This window comes from Rhinoderma darwinii, unplaced genomic scaffold, assembly GCF_050947455.1.
Source record: "Rhinoderma darwinii isolate aRhiDar2 unplaced genomic scaffold, aRhiDar2.hap1 Scaffold_4582, whole genome shotgun sequence".
Lineage (NCBI taxonomy): Eukaryota > Metazoa > Chordata > Amphibia > Anura > Rhinodermatidae > Rhinoderma > Rhinoderma darwinii.
In genome coordinates this window covers 10996-38004 of record NW_027463988.1, presented here as the reverse complement: position 1 = coordinate 38004, position 27009 = coordinate 10996, and the positions used below count along the sequence as shown (strand labels likewise).

General features: G+C 38.3%; 1 protein-coding gene across 1 annotated transcript in view; it reads right to left on the bottom strand.

Annotated features, from left to right (window-relative positions):
- The window catches only part of LOC142718065 (low-density lipoprotein receptor class A domain-containing protein 2-like), a 42753-nt gene extending 16553 nt beyond the window's left edge, over positions 1 to 26200 (bottom strand). The window contains exons 1-2 of the mRNA XM_075848740.1: positions 26133 to 26200; positions 6239 to 6489 (exon numbers count right to left, since the gene is read on the bottom strand). Of these exons, the coding sequence (XP_075704855.1) occupies positions 6239 to 6317 (79 nt within the window). The 5' untranslated portion in view covers positions 6318 to 6489; positions 26133 to 26200. The remainder of the gene's footprint in view (positions 1 to 6238; positions 6490 to 26132) is intronic.
- Positions 26201 to 27009: the final 809 nt, after the last annotated feature.

Sequence of the window (27009 nt, the reverse complement as noted above, 5' to 3'; positions counted from 1 at the left end):
AGTATAATGTCCCCATAGCTGCCTCCACACAGTATAATGTCCCCATAGCTGCCTCCACACAGTATAATGTCCCATAGCTGCCTCCACACAGTATAATGTCCCCATAGCTGCCCTCCACACAGTATAATGTCCCCCATAGCTGCCTCCACACAGTATAATGTCCCCATAGCTGCCTCCACACAGTATAATGTCCCCATAGCTGCCTCCACACAGTATAATGTCCCCATAGCTGCCTCCACACAGTATAATGTCCCCATAGCTGCCTCCACACAGTATAATGTCCCCATAGCTGCCTCCACACAGTATAATGTCCCCATAGCTGCCCCCACACAGTATAATGCCCCCATAGCTGCCTCCACACAGTATAATGTCCCCATAGCTGCCTCCACACAGTATAATGTCCCCATAGCTGCCTCCACACAGTATAATGTCCCCATAGCTGCCCCCACACAGTATAATGCCCCCATAGCTGCCCCCACACTGTATAATGTCCCCATAGCTGCCTCCACACAGTATAATGTCCCCATAGCTGCCTCCACACAGTATAATGTCCCCATAGCTGCCCTCCACACAGTATAATGTCCCCATAGCTGCCTCCACAGTATAATGTCCCCATAGCTGCCTCCACACAGTATAATGTCCCCATAGCTGCCCTCCACACAGTATAATGTCCCCATAGCTGCCTGCACACTGTATAATGTCCCCATAGCTGCCTCCACACAGTATAATGTCCCCATAGCTGCCTCCACACAGTATAATGCCCCCATAGCTGCCTCCACACAGTATAATGCCCCCATAACTGCCTCCACACAGTATAATGTCCCCATAGCTGCCTCCACACAGTATAATGCCCCCATAGCTGCCTCCACACAGTATAATGTCCCCATAGCTGCCTCCACACAGTATAATGCCCCCATAGCTGCCTCCACACAGTATAATGTCCCCATAGCTGCCCCCACACAGTATAATGTCCCCATAGCTGCCTCCACACAGTATAATGCCCCATAGCTGCCCCCACAAAGTATAATGTCCCCATAGCTGCCTCCACACAGTATAATGTCCCATAGCTGCCCCCACACAGTATAATGTCCCCATAGCTGCCTCCACACAGTATAATGCCCCATAGCTGCCCCCACAAAGTATAATGTCCCCATAGCTGCCTCCACACAGTATAATGCCCCCATAGCTGCCTCCACACAGTATAATGTCCCCATAGCTGCCCCCACACAGTATAATGTCCCCATAGCTGCCCCCACACAGTATAATGTCCCATAGCTGCCTCCACATTAGAGATAATTTCAGCGTTCTCCTGACGTCGTAGTTGACCGCACTTACTTTCACTTGATTGACAGCTCTCCCTCATGCGTATGCACCAATGGCGGATCACCATAGGGCGTTTTGGGCGGCCGCCCAAAGTACAATGTAGTTTTATCCCGTTTTTGCCGCAAATCGAAACTGCACGATTTTAGCGTATATGTGGGGCGCGGTTATAGAGTATATGTGGGGCGCGGTTATAGCGTATATGTGGGGCGCGGTTATGGCGTATATGTGGGGAGCGGTTATGGCGTATATGTGGGGCGCGGTTATGGCGTATATGTGGGGTGCGGTTATGGCGTATATGTGGGGCGCGGTTATGGCGTATATGTGGGGCATGGTTATGGCGTATATGTGGGGCGCGGTTATGGCGTATATGTAGAGCGCGGTTATGGCGTATATGTGGGGCATGGTTATGGCGTATATGTGGGGCGCGGTTATGGCGTATATGTGGGGCGCGGTTATGGCGTATATGTGGGGCGCGGTTATGGCGTATATGTGGGGCGCGGTTATGGCGTATATGTGGGGCGCGGTTATGGTGTATATGTGGGGCGCGGTTATGGCGTATATGTAGAGCGCGGTTATGGCGTATATGTGGGGCGCGGTTATGGTGTATATGTGGGGCGCGGTTATGGCGTATATGTAGAGCGCGGTTATGGTGTATATGTGGGGCGCGGTTATGGCGTATATGTAGAGCGCGGTTATGGCGTATATGTGGGGCGCGGTTATGGTGTATATGTGGGGCGCGGTTATGGCGTATATGTAGAGCGCGGTTATGGCGTATATGTGGGGCGCGGTTATGGTGTATATGTGGGGCGCGGTTATGGCGTATATGTGGGGCGCGGTTATGGCGTATATGTGGGGCGCGGTTATGGCGTATATGTGGGGCGCGGTTATGGCGTATATGTGGGGCGCGGTTATGGCGTATATGTGGGGCGCGGTTATGGCGTATATGTGGGGCGCGGTTATGGCGTATATGTGGGGCGCGGTTATGGCGTATATGTGGGGCATGGTTATAGCTTACATGTACGGCAGCAATCAGGTGGAGTAACCAAGTGTCTAACAATTTGCCCAAATATATCATGCCCGGTGCCATTTTATTACGGTTGGCGCACTTTGTGCCATGTTCTCCTCAGTGTACCCCTCTATCACTGCTTCTAGTAATGTCGCCTGCAGGCAGCCATCTTTCTCTCCGTTCACCGGTGGTCGCAGTTTCTGGCCCGCGGTGATGAGTCTTTTATAGCCTCGGTCTCCAGGCAGCTGCACCTCCTGGAATCTCTCCCCGCGCCGCGGTCATGGCTGGAGTCCGACAATCATGAGATCTCACTTCTGACTTGTACAATGAAAACGAAAACAGGTGAAGGGAGAAGAAAATACTGGGAGGAAAATAACAGAGAACATCATGGCAGCAGCAGAATGCCAGAGGGGGTGAGAAATCATCACCGGCCCTAAACAGAGCCAACAGGGGGCGGGGGAAGACGTCCGACTTCATAAAGAGACGACGCTCAGCCTCCAGTCTATGATGATGATAACCTCTATGTAGGTGGCCGTCTCACCTGACATCTCCAGCACATAGGACGGCACCGCAGCGCTCTGCTAACCCTATATCCATCCTATAGGTGGACACTGACCGGCGTCCCACACGTAACACAAAGCTCGGCCTTTCAACCACAATCTCCTCATCCAGAAGGTTTGATAATCCGGCGCTTGTTATAACAGAAGAGCAGAGAGAACTTCATGAGCGGGTTTATGAGGTACACGCGGGAGACGTGCGCTCGCTACCGATATCTGGAACTCATACAATACGGCTGAAGAGCGCGTCCTCCCGGCGTCAAGCTCCACCAGCACTTCTGGAAGGTCGTCTTCACACGTTCAGGATTTCACCGGCATTTGGGTATCGATTCTGCGCCTAAATCCTCATCAAATCCACCCACGTCCCGCATTTAATGCAGCGGAAAAAATCTGCGTGGAATAACGACCTCGCTGCAAAGTTTTATCTCTGCCGCATGCTCAATATTCCACAAGGAAGAGCCGCAGTGAATTAATAAACCACGTGCGGATCTGCTGGCACAGCCACGGCACAAAGTCACGGTCAGCCGGCGGATGTTTTTAAAAATGCCTGTCAGCAAATCCTGAATGTGTGAACATAGCCGACGGCTTCCGCTACACGGCTTATATTACTACATGATCCGCCATCATCTGTTTACTCATGTGTGCCGCGTTTCTGCGTTTTCATTGGATAGAATAGAGCAGCGTCACGCTATAATTACCGCCACAAACCAACAGACCCCTGAGGGAAAGAGCTGACAAAGGTGAGAACAGACACGGACAGACTGCGGGGAGATTCGTGATTACGGGCACAACCGGCCGGAGACAGCCATCTGCATTTGCGGTCCGTGCTCCCATTAGAAAGTATGGGACGGTCCCTAAAATCAAAAAATATTTTTTACAGAAGTTTTTTACAGCACGGACTTGTAAATATACGGGAAGGTGTCAGTCAGCCAAAGAAATAAGGGTCTGTTCACATCACCGTTCGCTTTTCGTTCCGGGGTTCCGTCGGCGGTTTCCGTCGGGTGAATCCTGCAACGGAAAGTCAAAGTGAAACCACAATGGTGACGGAAACATCGCTAATGGTTTCCGTTCGTCACCATTCCGGCAGGTTTCCGTTTTTCCGACGGAATCAACAGCGCAGTCAACTCCGCTATTGATTCCGTCATTAAAACGGAAACCTGCCGGAATGGAAGCTGTTGTTTCAGTTTGACTTTCTAGGGGATCCGTGTGAGGTTTCTGTCGGGTGAACCCCGGAACGGAAAGCGAACGGTGATGTGAACAGGTCCTAACGGAAAGCACAGATGGAACACCAGAACGGAGCCTTACACTGCCTGTCACAGCAGCATGGACCGGCCGCTGTCTGTAATGGAGGCTGCAGATAAATCAGCTGTATGAGGGCGTCCTGCTCGGTCTCCTGTGCTCTCATCTGCTGTGAGGAGCCGCCCTGTATCAGTGCATCAGTGCGGGCTTCTCTACTGCCGAGCACAGGAGACCGAGTAGAAGTCTCATACCGCTGATTATCTACAGCTTACACCACGGACCCCTCAGTGCTGCCTTGTATTTAGCAGGAACAGGGACACTGAAAATCCCAACACTTGTAATATTACTGTGTGACAGCGCCAGGAGCGTGCACCAGCATCAAGCCGCGACGTCAGACGAGCGCATTCTACCGCCCACTAATGTGTCTGAGCCGGCGGCATCAAACACGCAACAGTTTCAAACACGCCCTGAAAACACATCTATTTAGACCGGCCGATAACATTCCCTGATCGGACTCCTTTCCTGGCCCCCTTTACATTAGTAGTGAGGCCCCCCATTCAGCAGCATCCCCCCCACACTCCCTGCACCCCAATAGATTTCATGTCCATCATACACGGATACCGGCTGGTGACGGATCATGCAGCTTCATGTTACCACCCCGTGTGTATAAAAGATGGAGGAGCGATGGACTGACCAAACACTGTTACATTGTGTGTCTCCCTTAGGCCGGGTCACACCAGCGTGTTCAGTCCGTAAAGGACAGAACGTATTAAGTCCGCAAGTCCCGGACCGAGCCCACTGCAGGGAGCCGGGCTCCTATCATCATAGTTATGTACGACGGAGTCCCGGCCTCGCTGCAGGACAACTGTCCCGTGCTGTAATCATGTTTTCAGAGAGAAAAAACCTGCCGCTTTGTGTTTCTGCGAGTGGTGAAAAGCTGGCCGGGAAAAACAACAGCTCTGACTCGCACTGACATCAATGGCGGGTGGTGAGGGCTGCTGCTTTTTTAGCGCTGATTCCGAAGCGGTTTCGGAGTCAAAATCAGCTCCAAAAAAACTCTGTGTGAACTGACCCCAATAAATCCAATACATGACAACGCCAAGATCCCAGCGCCAGCACAAAGCACCAGACTTTCAGAGTTAGGCCTCATGCACACGACCGTGTTTTTGCGGCCGCAATTCCCCCGAAAATCCACGGGAGAATTGCGGCCCCATTCTTTTCTATGGGGCCGTGCACACGACCGTAGTTTTTGCGGTCCGTGCACGGCCCGGGAGCCCGGACCGCAGAAAGAACGGGCATGTCTTATTACGGCCGTGTTCTGCGGTCCGGGCTCATTGAAAACAATGGTGGCGGCCATGTGCATGACCCACGATTTGCGGGCGGCCTGCGGCTGACAGTGCGCTGACAGTCCGCTGACGGCCGACCCGAAAATCACGGCCGTGCACACGGCTACGGTCGTGTGCATGATGCCTTACTTTGTGGGTCATAAATATGAAGAACTCCGAGACGTGTAATCCAAAAGATACGACCGGATCAACAAGCCGATCCCTCCGGCAACGTATCACGCGGCACAGAACAGAAAAACGTCCGGAAGCTGCGCCAGATCTAGTTATAGGACAACAATGCCAGTTTATAGGACGTCTTCTCAAGTTCCAATGCAGAACTTGTGGTTTACGGAAAGGGGTTGCGGTCAGACGGACGCACGGGACGTATTTACAATCGTATAATCACAGGCAGAAAGTTACAACACAATCAGAAAAGGAGACGTCACGCGTGGAATCACTTGCTGTAACGAGCTTATATTCAAGAAGGCGATTACGGAAGACCGCGGCGGTTTTGCACGTGGACACCACCGTTGTGTATTTAATCCACAGTTTTGTACAAAACCCACGACAGCCGTAAACGGAAGAACGTAATGAATTCTCCAACACTAACTGTATCCGGACAGAACTTGTATTCACGAACAGCATCAGCCCAGCACAACGAACCCCACAATCACCAAACACACAAAACACAGGCCTGAGTCACTGACGATACCCCCAAACCCTGTTCATTTATGGTCAAAAATAATGACACTAAAGCCGGCGACGAGACGCAGAGCGCTGCCAGTTACCGGTTTCTATGGAGTAGACTGGTGGCGTCATCATCATCAGCAGCACAAATAATGGTGGCACGGGATGTAGCGTCTTCATCCTGACATCCCGCCCCGACCTGCTGCTTCTCCTGTAACAGCTGCAATCTCCTCACAGATCAGGACGGACACAAAGTACTTTTTTTTCTGCTTTAGCTACAACGACCCCTCAAAGTTGCTTTTGTCTAAACCTCTTTGTTATTCGTTTTTGTTTCTCTTCGTATCCATGACACCTAGGGGAAAATGATTGAGAAGGGGGTGAGAGAGGTGGGATGGTGAGCGCCTACCACTATAATACTGCCCCTATATACAAGAATATAACTACTATAATACTGCCCCTATATACAAGAATATAACTACTATAATACTGCCCCTATATACAAGAATATAACTACTATAATACTGCCCCCTATATACAAGAATATAACTACTATAATACTGCTCCTATATACAAGAATATAACTACTATAATACTGCCTCCTATATACAAGAATATAACTACTATAATACTGCTCCTATATACAAGAATATAACTACTATAATACTGCTCCTATATACAAGAATATATCTACTATAATACTGCCCCTATATACAAGAATATAACTACTATAATACTGCCCCCTATATACAAGAATATAACTACTATAATACTGCCCCTATATACAAGAATATAACTACTATAATACTGCCCCTATATACAAGAATATAACTACTATAATACTGCCTCCTATATACAAGAATATAACTACTATAATACTGCCCCCTATATACAAGAATATAACTAATATAATACTGCCCTCTATATACAAGAATATAACTACTATAATACTGCTCCTATATACAAGAATATAACTACTATAATACTGCTCCTATATACAAGAATATAACTACTATAATACTGCCCCCTATATACAAGAATATAACTACTATAATACTGCTCCTATATACAAGAATATAACTACTATAATACTGCTCCTATATACAAGAAATATAACTACTATAATACTGCCCCCTATATACAAGAATATAACTACTATAATACTGCCTCCTATATACAAGAATATAACTACTATAATACTGCCCCTATATACAAGAATATAACTACTATAATACTGCCCCTATATACAAGAATATAACTGCTATAATACTGCCCCTATATACAAGAATATAACTACTATAATACCGCCCCCTATATACAAGAATATAACTACTATAATACTGCCCCTATATACAAGAATATAACTACTATAATACTGCTCCTATATACAAGAATATAACTACTATAACACTGCCCCCTATATACAAGAATATAACTACTATAATACTGCTCCTATATACAAGAATATAACTACTATAATACTGCCCCTATATACAAGAATATAACTACTATAATACTGCCCCCTATATACAAGAATATAACTACTATAATACTGCCTCCTATATACAAGAATATAACTACTATAATACTGCCCCTATATACAAGAATATAACTACTATAATACTGCCCCTATATACAAGAATATAACTGCTATAATACTGCCCCTATATACAAGAATATAACTACTATAATACCGCCCCTATATACAAGAATATAACTACTATAATACTGCCCTCCTATATACAAGAATATATCTACTATAATACTGCCCCTATATACAAGAATATAACTGCTATAATACTGCCCCTATATACAAGAATATAACTACTATAATACTGCCCCTATATACAAGAATATAACTGCTATAATACTGCCCCTATATACAAGAATATAACTACTATAATACTGCCCCTATATACATGAATATAACTACTATAATACTGCCCCTATATACAAGAATATAACTGCTATAATACTGCCCCTATATACAAGAATATAACTACTATAATACTGCCCCTATATACAAGAATATAACTACTATAATACTGCCCCTATATACAAGAATATAACTACAATAATACTGCCACCTATATACAAGAATATAACTACTATAATACTGCCCCTATATACAAGAATATAACTACTATAATACTGCTCCTATATACAAGAATATAACTACTATAATACTGCTCCTATATACAAGAATATAACTACTATAATACTGCCCCTATATACAAGAATATAACTACTATAATACTGCTCCTATATACAAGCATATAACTACTATAATACTGCCCCCTATATACAAGAATATAACTACTATAATACTGCTCCTATATACAAGAATATAACTACTATAATACTGCTCCCTATATACAAGAATATAACTACTATAATACTGCTCCTATATACAAGAATATAACTACTATAATACTGCTCCCTATATACAAGAATATAACTACTATAATACTGCTCCTATATACAAGAATATAACTACTATAATACTGCCCCTATATACAAGAATATAACTACTATAATACTGCTCCTATATACAAGAATATAACTACTATAATACTGCCCCCTATATACAAGAATATAACTACTATAATACTGCCCCTATATACAAGAATATAACTGCTATAATACTGCCCCTATATACAAGAATATAACTACTATAATACTGCTCCTAGATACAAGAATATAACTACTATAATACTGCTCCTATATACAAGAATATAACTACTATAATACTGCTCCTATATACAAGCATATAACTACTATAATACTGCTCCTATATACAAGAATATAACTACTATAATACTGCCCCCTATATACAAGAATATAACTACTATAATACTGCCCCTATATACAAGAATATAACTACTATAATACTGCCCCTATATACAAGAATATAACTACTATAATACTGCTCCTATATACAAGCATATAACTACTATAATACTGCCCCCTATATACAAGAATATAACTACTATAATACTGCCCCTATATACAAGAATATAACTACTATAATACTGCCCCTATATACAAGAATATAACTGCTATAATACTGCCCCTATATACAAGAATATAACTACTATAATACTGCCCCTATATACAAGAATATAACTACTATAATACTGCCCCTATATACAAGAATATAACTACTATAATACTGCTCCTATATACAAGAATATAACTACTATAATACTGCCCCCTATATACAAGAATATAACTACTATAATACTGCTCCTATATACAAGAATATAACTACTATAATACTGCCCCTATACACAAGAATATAACTACTATAATACTGCCCTATATACAAGAATATAACTACTATAATACTGCCCCTATATACAAGAATATAACTACTATAATACTGCCCTATATACAAGAATATAACTACTATAATACTGCCCCTATATACAAGAATATAACTACTATAATACTGCGCCTATATACAAGAATATAACTACTATAATACTGCCCCTATATACAAGAATATAACTACTATAATACTGCCCCCTATATACAAGAATATAACTACTATAATACTGCTCCCTATATATAAGAATATAATTACTATAATACTGCTCCTATATACAAGAATATAACTACTATAATACTGCTCCCTATATATAAGAATATAACTGCTATAATACTGCCCCCTATATACAAGAATATAACTACTATAATACTGCTCCTATATACAAGAACATAACTACTATAATACTGCTCCCTATATATAAGAATATAACTGCTATAATACTGCCCCCTATATACAAGAATATAACTACTATAATACTGCTCCCTATATACAAGAATATAACTACTATAATACTGCTCCCTATATACAAGAATATAACTACTATAATACTGCTCCTATATACAAGAATATAACTACTATAATACTGCCCCCTATATACAAGAATATAACTACTATAATACTGCCCCCTATATACAAGAATATAACTACTATAATACTGCCCCCTATATACAAGAATATAACTACTATAATACTGCTCCTATATACAAGAATATAACTACTATAATACTGTCCCTATATACAAGAATATAACTACTATAATACTGCTCCTATATACAAGAATATAACTACTATAATACTGCCCCTATATACAAGAATATAACTACTATAATACTGCCCCCTATATACAAGCATATAACTACTATAAGGGCGGGTTCACACATGGCGGAATTCCACTTAAATTCCGCTGCGGACACTCCGCAGCGTTAATCCGCAGCGGAGCCGTTTCTCCATTGACTTTCACTTTAATTTAGCAGTGTTCGTTTACACGATGCGTACAATTCCGCTGCGGAGCATAGGCTGCGGAGCGGAATTTGGTGTCCGCAGCATGCTCTGTCTGTTGCGGAGCAGTGGCGGACTCATGGCGGAATTTCTCAATTGACTTCAATGGAGATTCAAAGTTCCGCAATGAAGTCCGCAGCTGTCATGCACATGTCATGTGTGCTGCGGATCCGTCTTGCTTTTTTAACTTGACATTTCTTCATTCTGGCTGGACCTATGTATTTCTAGGTCTACAGCCAGACTGAGGAAGTCAATGGGGCTCCCGTAATGACGGGAGCGTTGCTAGGAGACGTCAGTAAATAGTCACTGTCCAGGGTGCTGAAAGAGTTAAGCGATCGGCAGTAACTGTTTCTGCACCCGGGACAGTGACTACCGATCCCAATATACATGTATCTGTAAAAAAAAATGAAGTTCGTACTTACCGAGAACTCCCTGTTTCTGTCTCCAGTCCGGCCTCCCAGGATGACGTTTCAGTGTAAGTGACGGCTGCAGCCAATCACAGGCCAAGCACAGGCTGCAGCGGTCACATGGACTGGCGCGTCATCCAGGGAGGTCGGGCTGGATGCCGAAGGAGGGACGCGTCATAAAGACAACGGGCGGTAAGTATGAATTTCTTTTACTTTCACTAGGGAAAGTGCTGTCCCTTCTCTCTATCCTGCACTGATAGGGAGAAGGGAAGCACTTTTCCCGCAGTCCGCAGCAGCTAGTCCGCATCAATTTTCTGCACATTTTGTGCAGATCCGCAGCCGTAATCCGCAACCCGGATTAGGTGCGGCATTGATGCGGACAGTTGCGGAGGAATTCCGCCATGTGTGGTCATGCCCTAATACTGCTCCCTATATACAAGAATATAACTACTATAATACTGCTCCTATATACAAGAATATAACTACTATAATACTGCTCCCTATATACAAGAATATAACTACTATAATACTGCTCCTATATACAAGAATATAACTACTATAATACTGCCCCCTATATACAAGAACATAACTACTATAATACTGCTCCTATATACAAGAATATAACTACTATAATACTGCCCCCTATATACAAGAATATAACTACTATAATACTGCTCCTATATACAGGAATATAACTACTATAATACTGCCCCTATATACAAGAATATAACTACTATAATACTGCCCCCTATATACAAGAATATAACTACTATAATACTGCTCCTATATACAAGATATAACTACTATAATACTGCTCCTATATACAAGAATATAACTACTATAATACTGCTCCCTATATACAAGAATATAACTACTATAATACTGCTCCTATATACAAGACTATAACTATTATAATACTGCTCCTATATACAAGAATATAACTACTATAATACTGCTCCTATATACAAGAATATAACTACTATAATACTGCTCCTATATACAAGAATATAACTACTATAATACTGCCCCCTATATACAAGACTATAACTACTATAATACTGCCCCTATATACAAGAATATAACTACTATAATACTGCTCCTATATACAAGAATATAACTACTAGAATACTGCCCCTATATACAAGAATATATCTACTATAATACTGCCCCTATATACAAGAATATAACTACTAGAATACTGCCCCCTATATACAAGAATATAACTACTATAATACTGCTCCTATATACAAGAATAAAACGACTATAATACTGCCCCTATATACAAGAATATAACTACTATAATACTGCCCCTATATACAAGAATATAACTACTATAATACTGCTCCTATATACAAGAATATAACTACTATAATACTGCTCCCTATATACAAGAATATAACTACTATAATACTGCTCCTATATACAAGAATATAACTACTATAATACTGCTCCTATATACAAGAATATAACTACTATAATACTGCCCCCTATATACAAGAATATAACTACTATAATACTGCCCCTATATACAAGAATATAACTACTAGAATACTGCCCCTATATACAAGAATATATCTACTATAATACTGCCCCTATATACAAGAATAAACTACTAGAATACTGCCCTATATACAAGAATATATCTACTATAATACTGCCCCTATATACAAGAATATAACTACTAGAATACTGCCCCTATATACAAGAATATATCTACTATAATACTGCCCCTATATACAAGAATATAACTACTAGAATACTGCCCCTATATACAAGAATATATCTACTATAATACTGCCCCTATATACAAGAATATATCTACTATAATACTGCTCCTATATACAAGAATATAACTACTAGAATACTGCCCCTATATACAAGAATATATCTACTATAATACTGCCCCTATATACAAGAATATAACTACTATAATGCTGCTCCTATATACAAGACTATAACTACTATAATACTGCCCCTATATACAAGAATATAACTACTATAATACTGCCCCCTATATACAAGAATATAACTACTATAATACTGACTCTATATACAAGAATATAACTACTATAATACTGCCCCTATATACAAGAATATAACTACTATAATACTGCCCCTATATACAAGAATATAACTACTATAATACTGCTCTCTATATACAAGAATATAACTACTATAATACTGCCCCCTATATACAAGAATATAACTACTATAATACTGCTCCCTATATACAAGAATATAACTACTATAATACTGCTCCCTATATACAAGAATATAACTACTATAATACTGCTCCCTATATACAAGAATATAACTACTATAATACTGCTCCTATATACAAGAATATAACTACTATAATACTTCCCCCTATATACAAGAATATAACTACTATAATACTGCTCCCTATATACAAGAATATAACTACTATAATACTGCTCCTATATACAAGAATATAACTACTATAATACTGCTCCTATATACAAGAATATAACTACTATAATACTGCCCCCTATATACAAGAATATAACTACTATAATACTGCTCCTATATACAAGAATATAACTACTATAATACTGCCCCTATATACAAGAATATAACTACTATAATACTGCTCCTATATACAGGAATATAACTACTATAATACTGCCCCTATATACAAGAATATAACTACTATAATACTGCCCCCTATATACAAGAATATAACTACTATAATACTGCTCCTATATACAAGAATATAACTACTATAATACTGCTCCCTATATACAAGAATATAACTACTATAATACTGCTCCTATATACAAGAATATAACTACTATAATACTTCCCCCTATATACAAGAATATAACTACTATAATACTGCTCCCTATATACAAGAATATAACTACTATAATACTGCTCCTATATACAAGAATATAACTACTATAATACTGCTCCTATATACAAGAATATAACTACTATAATACTGCCCCCTATATACAAGAATATAACTACTATAATACTGCTCCTATATACAAGAATATAACTACTATAATACTGCCCCCTATATACAAGAATATAACTACTATAATACTGCTCCTATATACAGGAATATAACTACTATAATACTGCCCCTATATACAAGAATATAACTACTATAATACTGCCCCCTATATACAAGAATATAACTACTATAATACTGCTCCTATATACAAGAATATAACTACTATAATACTGCTCCTATATACAAGAATATAACTACTATAATACTGCTCCCTATATACAAGAATATAACTACTATAATACTGCTCCTATATACAAGAATATAACTACTATAATACTGCTCCTATATACAAGAATATAACTACTATAATACTGCCCCTATATACAAGAATATAACTACTATAATACTGCTCCTATATACAAGAATATAACTACTATAATACTGCTCCTATATACAAGAATATAACTACTATAATACTGCCCTATATACAAGAATATAACTACTATAATACTGCTCCCTATATACAAGAATATGACTACTATAATACTGCCCCTATATACAAGAATATAACTACTATAATACTGCTCCTATATACAAGAATATAACTACTATAATACTGCCTCCTATATACAAGAATATAACTACTATAATACTGCCTCCTATATACAAGAATATAACTACTATAATACTGCCCCCTATATACAAGAATATAACTACTATAACACTGCTCCCTATATACAAGAATATAACTACTAGAATACTGCCCCTATATACAAGAATATAACTACTATAATACTGCTCCTATATACAAGAATATAACTACTATAACACTGCTCCTATATACAAGAATATAACTACTATAATACTGCTCCCTATATACAAGAATATAACTACTATAATACTGCTCCTATATACAAGAATATAACTACTATAATACTGCCCCCTATATACAAGAATATAACTACTATAATACTGCTCCTATATACAAGAATATAACTACTATAACACTGCTCCTATATACAAGAATATAACTACTATAATACTGCTCCCTATATACAAGAATATAACTACTATAATACTGCTCCTATATACAAGAATATAACTACTATAATACTGCCCCCTATATACAAGAATATAACTACTATAATACTGCCCCCTATATACAAGAATATAACTACTATAATACTGCCCCTATATACAAGAATATAACTACTATAATACTTCCCCCTATATACAAGAATATAACTACTATAATACTGTCCCCTATATACAAGAATATAACTACTATAATACTGCCCCTATATACAAGAATATAACTACTATAATACTGCCCCCTATATACAAGAATATAACTACTATAATACTGCCCCTATATACAAGAATATAACTACTATAATACTGCCCCTATATACAAGAATATAACTACTATAATACTGCCCCTATATACAAGAATATAACTACTATAATACTGCTCTCTATATACAAGAATATAACTACTATAATACTGCCCCTATATACAAGAATATAACTACTATAATACTGCCCCCTATATACAAGAATATAACTACTATAATACTGCCCCCTATATACAAGAATATAACTACTATAATACTGCTCCTATATACAAGAATATAACTACTATAATACTGCCCCCTATATACAAGAATATAACTACTATAATACTGCTCCTATATACAAGAATATAACTATTATAATACTGCGCCTATATACAAGAATATAACTACTATAATACTGCTCCCTATATACAAGAATATAACTACTATAATACTGCTCCTATATACAAGAATATAACTACTATAATACTGCTCCTATATACAAGAATATAACTACTATAATACTGCTCCTATATACAAGAATATAACTACTATAATACTGCCCCCTATATACAAGAATATAACTACTATAATACTGCTCCTATATACAAGAATATAACTACTATAATACTGCCCCCTATATACAAGAATATAACTACTATAATACTGCTACTATATACAAGAATATAACTACTATAATACTGCCCCCTATATACAAGAATATAACTACTATAATACTGCCCCCTATATACAAGAATATAACTACTATAATACTGCTCCTATATACAAGAATATAACTACTATAATACTGCCCCCTATATACAAGAATATAACTACTATAATACTGCTCCTATATACAAGAATATAACTACTGTAATACTGCTCCTATATACAAGAATATAACTACTGTAATACTGCTCCTATATACAAGAATATAACTACTATAATACTGCCTCCTATATACAAGAATATAACTACTATAATACTGCCTCCTATATACAAGAATATAACTACTATAATACTGCCCCTATATACAAGAATATAACTACTATAATGCTGCTCCTATATACAAGAATATAACTACTATAATACCGCCCCCTATATACAAGAATATAACTACTATAATACCGCCCCCTATATACAAGAATATAACTACTATAATACTGCTCCAATATACAAGAATATAACTATTATAATACTGCTCCTATATACAAGAATATAACTACTATAATACTGCTCCAATATACAAGAATATAACTACTATAATACTGCCTCCTATATACAAGAATATAACTACTATAATACTGCCTCCTATATACAAGAATATAACTACTATAATACTGCCCCTATATACAAGAATATAACTACTATAATGCTGCTCCTATATACAAGAATATAACTACTATAATACCGCCCCCTATATACAAGAATATAACTACTATAATACTGCTCCTATATACAAGAATATAACTACTATAATACTGCCCCTATATACAAGAATATAACTACTATAATACTGCTCCTATATACAAGAATATAACTACTATAATACTTCCCCCTATATACAAGAATATAACTACTATAATACTGCTCCTATATACAAGAATATAACTACTATAATACTGCCCCCTATATACAAGAATATAACTACTATAATACTGCCCCCTATGTACAAGAATATAACTACTATAATACTGCCTCCTATATACAAGAATATAACTACTATAATACTTCCCCCTATATACAAGAATATAACTACTATAATACTGCTCCTATATACAAGAATATAACTACTGTAATACTGCTCCTATATACAAGAATATAACTACTGTAATACTGCTCCTATATACAAGAATATAACTACTATAATACTGCCTCCTATATACAAGAATATAACTACTATAATACTGCCTCCTATATACAAGAATATAACTACTATAATACTGCCCCTATATACAAGAATATAACTACTATAATGCTGCTCCTATATACAAGAATATAACTACTATAATACCGCCCCTATATACAAGAATATAACTACTATAATACTGCTCCAATATACAAGAATATAACTACTATAATACTGCTCCTATATACAAGAATATAACTACTATAATACCGCCCCTATATACAAGAATATAACTACTATAATACTGCTCCAATATACAAGAATATAACTACTATAATACTGCTCCTATATACAAGAATATAACTACTATAATACTGCTCCTATATACAAGAATATAACTACTATAACACTGCTCCTATATACAAGAATATAACTACTATAATACTGCTCCCTATATACAAGAATATAACTACTATAATACTGCTCCTATATACAAGAATATAACTACTATAATACTGCCCCCTATATACAAGAATATAACTACTATAATACTGCCCCCTATATACAAGAATATAACTACTATAATACTGCCCCTATATACAAGAATATAACTACTATAATACTTCCCCCTATATACAAGAATATAACTACTATAATACTGTCCCCTATATACAAGAATATAACTACTATAATACTGCCCCTATATACAAGAATATAACTACTATAATACTGCTCCTATATACAAGAATATAACTACTATAATACTGCCCCTATATACAAGAATATAACTACTATAATACTGCCCCCTATATACAAGAATATAACTACTATAATACTGCTCCTATATACAAGAATAAAACGACTATAATACTGCCCCCTATATACAAGAATATAACTACTATAATACTGCCCCTATATACAAGAATATAACTACTATAATACTGCCCCCTATATACAAGAATATAACTACTATAATACTGCCCCTATATACAAGAATATAACTACTATAATACTGCCCCTATATACAAGAATATAACTACTATAATACTGCCCCTATATACAAGAATATAACTACTATAATACTGCTCTCTATATACAAGAATATAACTACTATAATACTGCCCCTATATACAAGAATATAACTACTATAATACTGCCCCCTATATACAAGAATATAACTACTATAATACTGCCCCCTATATACAAGAATATAACTACTATAATACTGCTCCTATATACAAGAATATAACTACTATAATACTGCCCCATATATACAAGAATATAACTACTATAATACTGCTCCTATATACAAGAATATAACTATTATAATACTGCGCCTATATACAAGAATATAACTACTATAATACTGCTCCCTAGATACAAGAATATAACTACTATAATACTGCTCCTATATACAAGAATATAACTACTATAATACTGCTCCTATATACAAGAATATAACTACTATAATACTGCTCCTATATACAAGAATATAACTACTATAATACTGCCCCCTATATACAAGAATATAACTACTATAATACTGCTCCTATATACAAGAATATAACTACTATAATACTGCCCCCTATATACAAGAATATAACTACTATAATACTGCTACTATATACAAGAATATAACTACTATAATACTGCCCCCTATATACAAGAATATAACTACTATAATACTGCCCCCTATATACAAGAATATAACTACTATAATACTGCTCCTATATACAAGAATATAACTACTATAATACTGCCCCCTATATACAAGAATATAACTACTATAATACTGCTCCTATATACAAGAATATAACTACTGTAATACTGCTCCTATATACAAGAATATAACTACTGTAATACTGCTCCTATATACAAGAATATAACTACTATAATACTGCCTCCTATATACAAGAATATAACTACTATAATACTGCCTCCTATATACAAGAATATAACTACTATAATACTGCCCCTATATACAAGAATATAACTACTATAATGCTGCTCCTATATACAAGAATATAACTACTATAATACCGCCCCTATATACAAGAATATAACTACTATAATACTGCTCCAATATACAAGAATATAACTACTATAATACTGCTCCTATATACAAGAATATAACTACTATAATACTGCTCCTATATACAAGAATATAACTACTATAATACTTCCCCCTATATACAAGAATATAACTACTATAATACTGCTCCTATATACAAGAATATAACTACTATAATACTGCCCCCTATGTACAAGAATATAACTACTATAATACTGCCTCCTATATACAAGAATATAACTACTATAATACTTCCCCCTATATACAAGAATATAACTACTATAATACTGCTCCTATATACAAGAATATAACTACTGTAATACTGCTCCTATATACAAGAATATAACTACTGTAATACTGCTCCTATATACAAGAATATAACTACTATAATACTGCCTCCTATATACAAGAATATAACTACTATAATACTGCCTCCTATATACAAGAATATAACTACTATAATACTGCCCCTATATACAAGAATATAACTACTATAATGCTGCTCCTATATACAAGAATATAACTACTATAATACCGCCCCTATATACAAGAATATAACTACTATAATACTGCTCCAATATACAAGAATATAACTACTATAATACTGCTCCTATATACAAGAATATAACTACTATAATACCGCCCCTATATACAAGAATATAACTACTATAATACTGCTCCAATATACAAGAATATAACTACTATAATACTGCTCCTATATACAAGAATATAACTACTATAATACTGCTCCTATATACAAGAATATAACTACTATAATACTTCCCCCTATATACAAGAATATAACTACTATAATACTGCTCCTATATACAAGAATATAACTACTATAATACTGCCCCCTATATACAAGAATATAACTACTATAATACTGCCCCCTATGTACAAGAATATAACTACTATAATACTGCCTCCTATATACAATATAACTACTATAATACTTCCCCCTATATACAAGAATATAACTACTATAATACTGCTCCTATATACAAGAATATAACTACTGTAATACTGCTCCTATATACAAGAATATAACTACTGTAATACTGCTCCTATATACAAGAATATAACTACTATAATACTGCCTCCTATATACAAGAATATAACTACTATAATACTGCCTCCTATATACAAGAATATAACTACTATAATACTGCCCCTATATACAAGAATATAACTACTATAATGCTGCTCCTATATACAAGAATATAACTACTATAATACCGCCCCTATATACAAGAATATAACTACTATAATACTGCTCCAATATACAAGAATATAACTACTATAATACTGCTCCTATATACAAGAATATAACTACTATAATACTGCTCCTATATACAAGAATATAACTACTATAATACTTCCCCCTATATACAAGAATATAACTACTATAATACTGCTCCTATATACAAGAATAAAACTACTATAATATTGCCCCCTATATACAAGAATATAACTACTATAATACTGCCCCCTATGTACAAGAATATAACTACTATAATACTGCCTCCTATATACAAGAATATAACTACTATAATACTTCCCCCTATATACAAGAATATAACTACTATAATACTGCTCCTATATACAAGAATATAACTACTATAATACTGCCTCCCATATACAAGAATATAACTACTATAATACTGCTCCCTATATACAAGAATATAACTACTATAATACTGCTCCTATATACAAGAATATAACTACTATAATACTGCTCCTATATACAAGAATATAACTACTATAATACTGCCCCCTATATACAAGAATATAACTACTATAATACTGCCCCCTATATACAAGAATATAACTACTATAATACTGCTCCTATATACAAGAATATAACTACTATAATACTGCTCCTATATACAAGAATATAACTACCATAATACTGCCCCTATATACAAAAATATAACTACTATAATACTGCTCCTATATACAAGAATATAACTACTATAATACTGCTCCTATATACAAGAATATAACTACTATAATACTGCTCCTATATACAAGAATATAACTACTATAATACTGCCTCCTATATACAAGAATATAACTACTATAATACTGCCCCCTATATACAAGAATATAACTACTATAATACTGCTCCTATATACAAGAATATAACTACTATAATACTGCCCCCTATATACAAGAATATAACTACTATAATACTGCTACTATATACAAGAATATAACTACTATAATACTGCCCCCTATATACAAGAATATAACTACTATAATACTGCCCCCTATGTACAAGAATATAACTACTATAATACTGCGCCTATATACAAGAATATAACTACTATAATACTGCTCCCTATATACAAGAATATAACTACTATAATACTTCCCCCTATATACAAGAATATAACTACTATAATACTGCCCCTATATACAAGAATATAACTACTATAATACTTCCCCCTATATACAAGAATATAACTACTATAATACTGCTCCTATATACAAGAATATAACTACTATAATACTGCTCCTATATACAAAAATATAACTACTATAATACTGCTCCTATATACAAGAATATAACTACCATAATACTGCCCCTATATACAAAAATATAACTACTATAATACTGCTCCTATATACAAGAATATAACTACTATAATACTGCTCCTATATACAAGAATATAACTACTATAATACTGCTCCTATATACAAGAATATAACTACTATAATACTGCCTCCTATATACAAGAATATAACTACTATAATACTGCCCCCTATATACAAGAATATAACTACTATAATACTGCTCCTATATACAAGAATATAACTACTATAATACTGCCCCCTATATACAAGAATATAACTACTATAATACTGCTACTATATACAAGAATATAACTACTATAATACTGCCCCCTATATACAAGAATATAACTACTATAATACTGCCCCCTATATACAAGAATATAACTACTATAATACTGCTCCTATATACAAGAATATAACTACTATAATACTGCCCCCTATATACAAGAATATAACTACTATAATACTGCTCCTATATACAAGAATATAACTACTGTAATACTGCTCCTATATACAAGAATATAACTACTGTAATACTGCTCCTATATACAAGAATATAACTACTATAATACTGCCTCCTATATACAAGAATATAACTACTATAATACTGCCTCCTATATACGAGAATATAACTACTATAATACTGCCCCTATATACAAGAATATAACTACTATAATGCTGCTCCTATATACAAGAATATAACTACTATAATACCGCCCCTATATACAAGAATATAACTACTATAATACTGCTCCAATATACAAGAATATAACTACTATAATACTGCTCCTATATACAAGAATATAACTACTATAATACTGCTCCTATATACAAGAATATAACTACTATAATACTTCCCCCTATATACAAGAATATAACTACTATAATACTGCTCCTATACACAAGAATATAACTACTATAATACTGCTCCTATATACAAGAATATAACTACTATAATACTGCCCCCTATATACAAGAATATAACTACTATAATACTGCCCCCTATGTACAAGAATATAACTACTATAATACTGCCTCCTATATACAAGAATATAACTACTATAATACTTCCCCCTATATACAAGAATATAACTACTATAATACTGCTCCTATATACAAGAATATAACTACTATAATACTGCTCCTATATACAAGAATATAACTACTATAATACTGCCCCCTATATACAAGAATATAACTACTATAATACTGCCCCCTATATACAAGAATATAACTACTATAATACTGCTCCTATATACAAGAATATAACTACTATAATACTGCTCCTATATACAAGAATATAACTACTATAATACTGCCCCCTATATACAAGAATATAACTACTATAATACTGCCTCCTATATACAAGAATATAACTACTATAACACTGCTCCCTATATACAAGAATATAACTACTAGAATACTGCCCCTATATACAAGAATATAACTACTATAATACTGCTCCTATATACAAGAATATAACTACTATAACACTGCTCCTATATACAAGAATATAACTACTATAATACTGCTCCCTATATACAAGAATATAACTACTATAATACTGCTCCTATATACAAGAATATAACTACTATAATACTGCCCCCTATATACAAGAATATAACTACTATAATACTGCCCCCTATATACAAGAATATAACTACTATAATACTGCCCCTATATACAAGAATATAACTACTATAATACTGCTCCCTATATACAAGAATATAACTACTATAATACTGCTCCTATATACAAGAATATAACTACTATAATACTGCTCCTATATACAAGAATATAACTACTATAATACTGTCCCCTATATACAAGAATATAACTACTATAATACTGCCCCTATATACAAGAATATAACTACTATAATACTGCTCCTATATACAAGAATATAACTACTATAATACTGCCCCTATATACAAGACTATAACTACTATAATACTGCGCCTATATACAAGAATATAACTACTATAATACTGCCCCCTATATACAAGAATATAACTACTATAATACTGCGCCTATATACAAGAATATAACTACTATAATACTGCCCCCTATATACAAGAATATAACTACTATAATACTGCCCCTATATACAAGAATATAACTACTATAATACTGCCCCTATATACAAGAATATAACTACTATAATACTGCTCCTATATACAGGAATATAACTACTATAATACTGCCCCTATATACAAGAATATAACTACTATAATACTGCCCCCTATATACAAGAATATAACTACTATAATACTGCCCATATATACAAGAATATAACTACTATAATACTGCCCTATATACAAGAATATAACTACTATAATACTGCTCCTATATACAAGAATATAACTATTATAATACTGCCCCTATATACAAGAATATAATTACTATAATACTGCCCCTATATACAAGAATATAATTACTATAATACTGCCCCCTATATACAAGAATATAACTACTATATACTGCCCTATATACAAGAATATAACTACTATAATACTGCCTCCTATATACAAGAATATAACTACTATAATACTGCCCCTATATACAAGAATATAACTACTATAATACTGCTCCTATATACAAGAATGTAACTACTATAATACTGCTCCTATATACAAGAATATAACTACTATAATACTGCCCCCTATATACAAGAATATAACTACTATAATACTGCCCCCTATATACAAGAATATAACTACTATAATACTTCCCCCTATATACAAGAATATAACTACTATAATTCTGCCTCTATATACAAGAATATAACTACTATAATACTGCCCCTATACAGAAGAATATAACTACTATAATACTGCCCCTATATACAAGAGAAGTTTTAATATATTTAGCATTTGGCGCCATTCACATCACAATATGTGCCATACGTTTAGGGTATATGCAGGTAAAAGCTCCCAACATATACATTAATCTGAGGCTGTGACGTACGCCTGACAGTGGCACCTGTCCCCTGGCCTCAGCCTCTTCCTCCCCCGGCCTCAGCCTCCTCCTCCCCCGGCCTCCAGTCTCAGCCTCCTCCTCCCCCGGCCTCCAGTGTCAGCCTCCTCCTCATCCCCCGGCCTCCAGTGTCAGCCTCCTCCTCCTCCCCCGACCTCTAGTCTTAGCCTCCTCCTCCTCCCCCGGTCTCTAGTCTCAGCCTACTCCTCCTCCCCCGGCCTCTAGTCTCAACTTCCTCCTCATCCCCCGGCCTCCAGTGTCACCCTCCTCCTCCTCCCTCTAGTCTCAGCCTCCTTCTCCTCCCCCGGTCTCTAGTCTCAGCCTCGTCCCCCGGCCTCTAGTCTCAGCCTCCTCCTCTTCCCCCGGCCTCTAGTCTCAGCCTCCTCCTCTTCCCCCGGCCTCTAGTCTCAGCCTCCTCCTCCTCCCCCGGCCTCCAGTCTCAGTTTCCTCATCCCCCGGCCTCCAGTCTCAGTTTCCTCCTCCCCCGGCCTCCAGTCTCCTCCTCCTCCCCCGGCCTCCAGTCTCAGTCTCCTCCTCCCCCGGCCTCCAGTCTCAGTTTCCTCCTCCCCCGGCCTCCAGTCTCCTCCTCCTCCCCCGGCCTCCAGTCTCAGCCTCCTCCTCTCCCAGCCTCCAGTCTCTTCCTCCCCCGGCCTCCAGCCTCAGCTTCCTCCTCCTCCCCCCGGCCTCCAGTCTGTCTCCTCCTCCCCCGGCCTCCAGTCTCAGTCTCCTCCTCCCCCGGCCTCCAGTCTCAGTCTCCTCCTCCCCCGGCCTCCAGTCTCAGCCTCCTCCTCCCCCGGCCTCCAGTCTCAGTCTCCTCCTCCTCCCCCGGCCTCCAGTCTCAGTCTCCTCCTCCTCCCCCTCCCTCCAGTCTCAGTCTCCTCCTCCCCCCGGCCTCCAGTCTCAGTCTCCTCCTCCCCGGCCTCCAGTCTCAGTCTCCTCCTCCCCCCGGCCTCCAGTCTCAGTCTCCTCCTCCTCCCCCGGCCTCCAGTCTCAGTCTCCTCCTCCTCCCCCGGCCTCCAGTCTCAGTCTCCTCCTCCCCCGACCTCCAGTCTCAGTCTCCTCCTCCTCCCCCGGCCTCCAGCCTCAGCTTCCTCCTCCTCCCCCCGGCCTCCAGTCTGTCTCCTCCTCCCCCGGCCTCCAGTCTCAGTCTCCTCCTCCCCCGGCCTCCAGTCTCAGTCTCCTCCTCCCCCGGCCTCCAGTCTCAGCCTCCTCCTCCCCCGGCCTCCAGTCTCAGTCTCCTCCTCCTCCCCCGGCCTCCAGTCTCAGTCTCCTCCTCCTCCCCCGGCCTCCAGTCTCAGTCTCCTCCTCCCCCGACCTCCAGTCTCAGTCTCCTCCTCCCCCGACCTCCAGTCTCAGTCTCCTCCTCCTCCCCGGCCTCCAGTCTCCTCCTCCTCCTCCCCGGCCTCCAGTCTCCTCCTCCTCCTCCCCCGGCCTCCAGTCTCCTCCCCGGCCTCCAGTCTCCTCCTCCTACCCCGGCCTCCAGTCTCCTCCTCCTCCCCCGGCCTCCAGTCTAAGCCTCCTCCTCCCCCCGGCCTCCCCCCTCCTTCTCCTCAGATTGCGTTCTTGTGCAGTGCCGCGCTCTTTCTTGATAGGCGTGGTCAGCACATCCCGCGCTCGTTGGTGATTGGATTGCACGCGCTGGCGTCATCGCGTTCACCTCACGTACTGACAGTTGCGTCTGTTGTGTAGACTGCGGCCTTGAGAACCGGGATTCAGCACCGGCACCATGGCCCCCCGGCTGCAACTGGAGAAGGCGGCCTGGCGCTGGGCTGAGAGCGTCCGCCCGGAGGAGGTCACGCGGGAGCACATCGAGATGGCCTACCGCGTCCGCCTGGAGCACTGCGTCCGGGGAATGTGCCGGTAACTGACCCGCTGCGTCCTAACCCCACCGGAGCCCTCACTGCACGGCCGGAGCCCCCAACCCTTTCACTGCCCCCGCCGGACCCCTCACTGCCCCCACCGGAGCCCCCAACCCTTTCACTGCCCCCGCCGGACCCCTCAGACCGGTCACTGCCCCCGCCGGACCCCTCAGACCGGTCACTGCCCCCGCCGGACCCCTCAGACCGGTCACTGCCCCCGCCGGACCCCTCAGACCGGTCACTGCCCCCGCCGGACCCCTCAGACCGGTCACTGCCCCCGCCGGACCCCTCAGACCGGTCACTGCCCCCGCCGGAGCCCCCAGACCGGTCACTGCCCCCGCCGGAGCCCCCAGACCGGTCACTGCCCCCGCCGGAGCCCCCAGACCGGTCACTGCCCCCGCCGGACCCCTCAGACCGGTCACTGCCCCCGCCGGACCCCTCAGACCGGTCACTGCCCCCGCCGGACCCCTCAGACCGGTCACTGCCCCC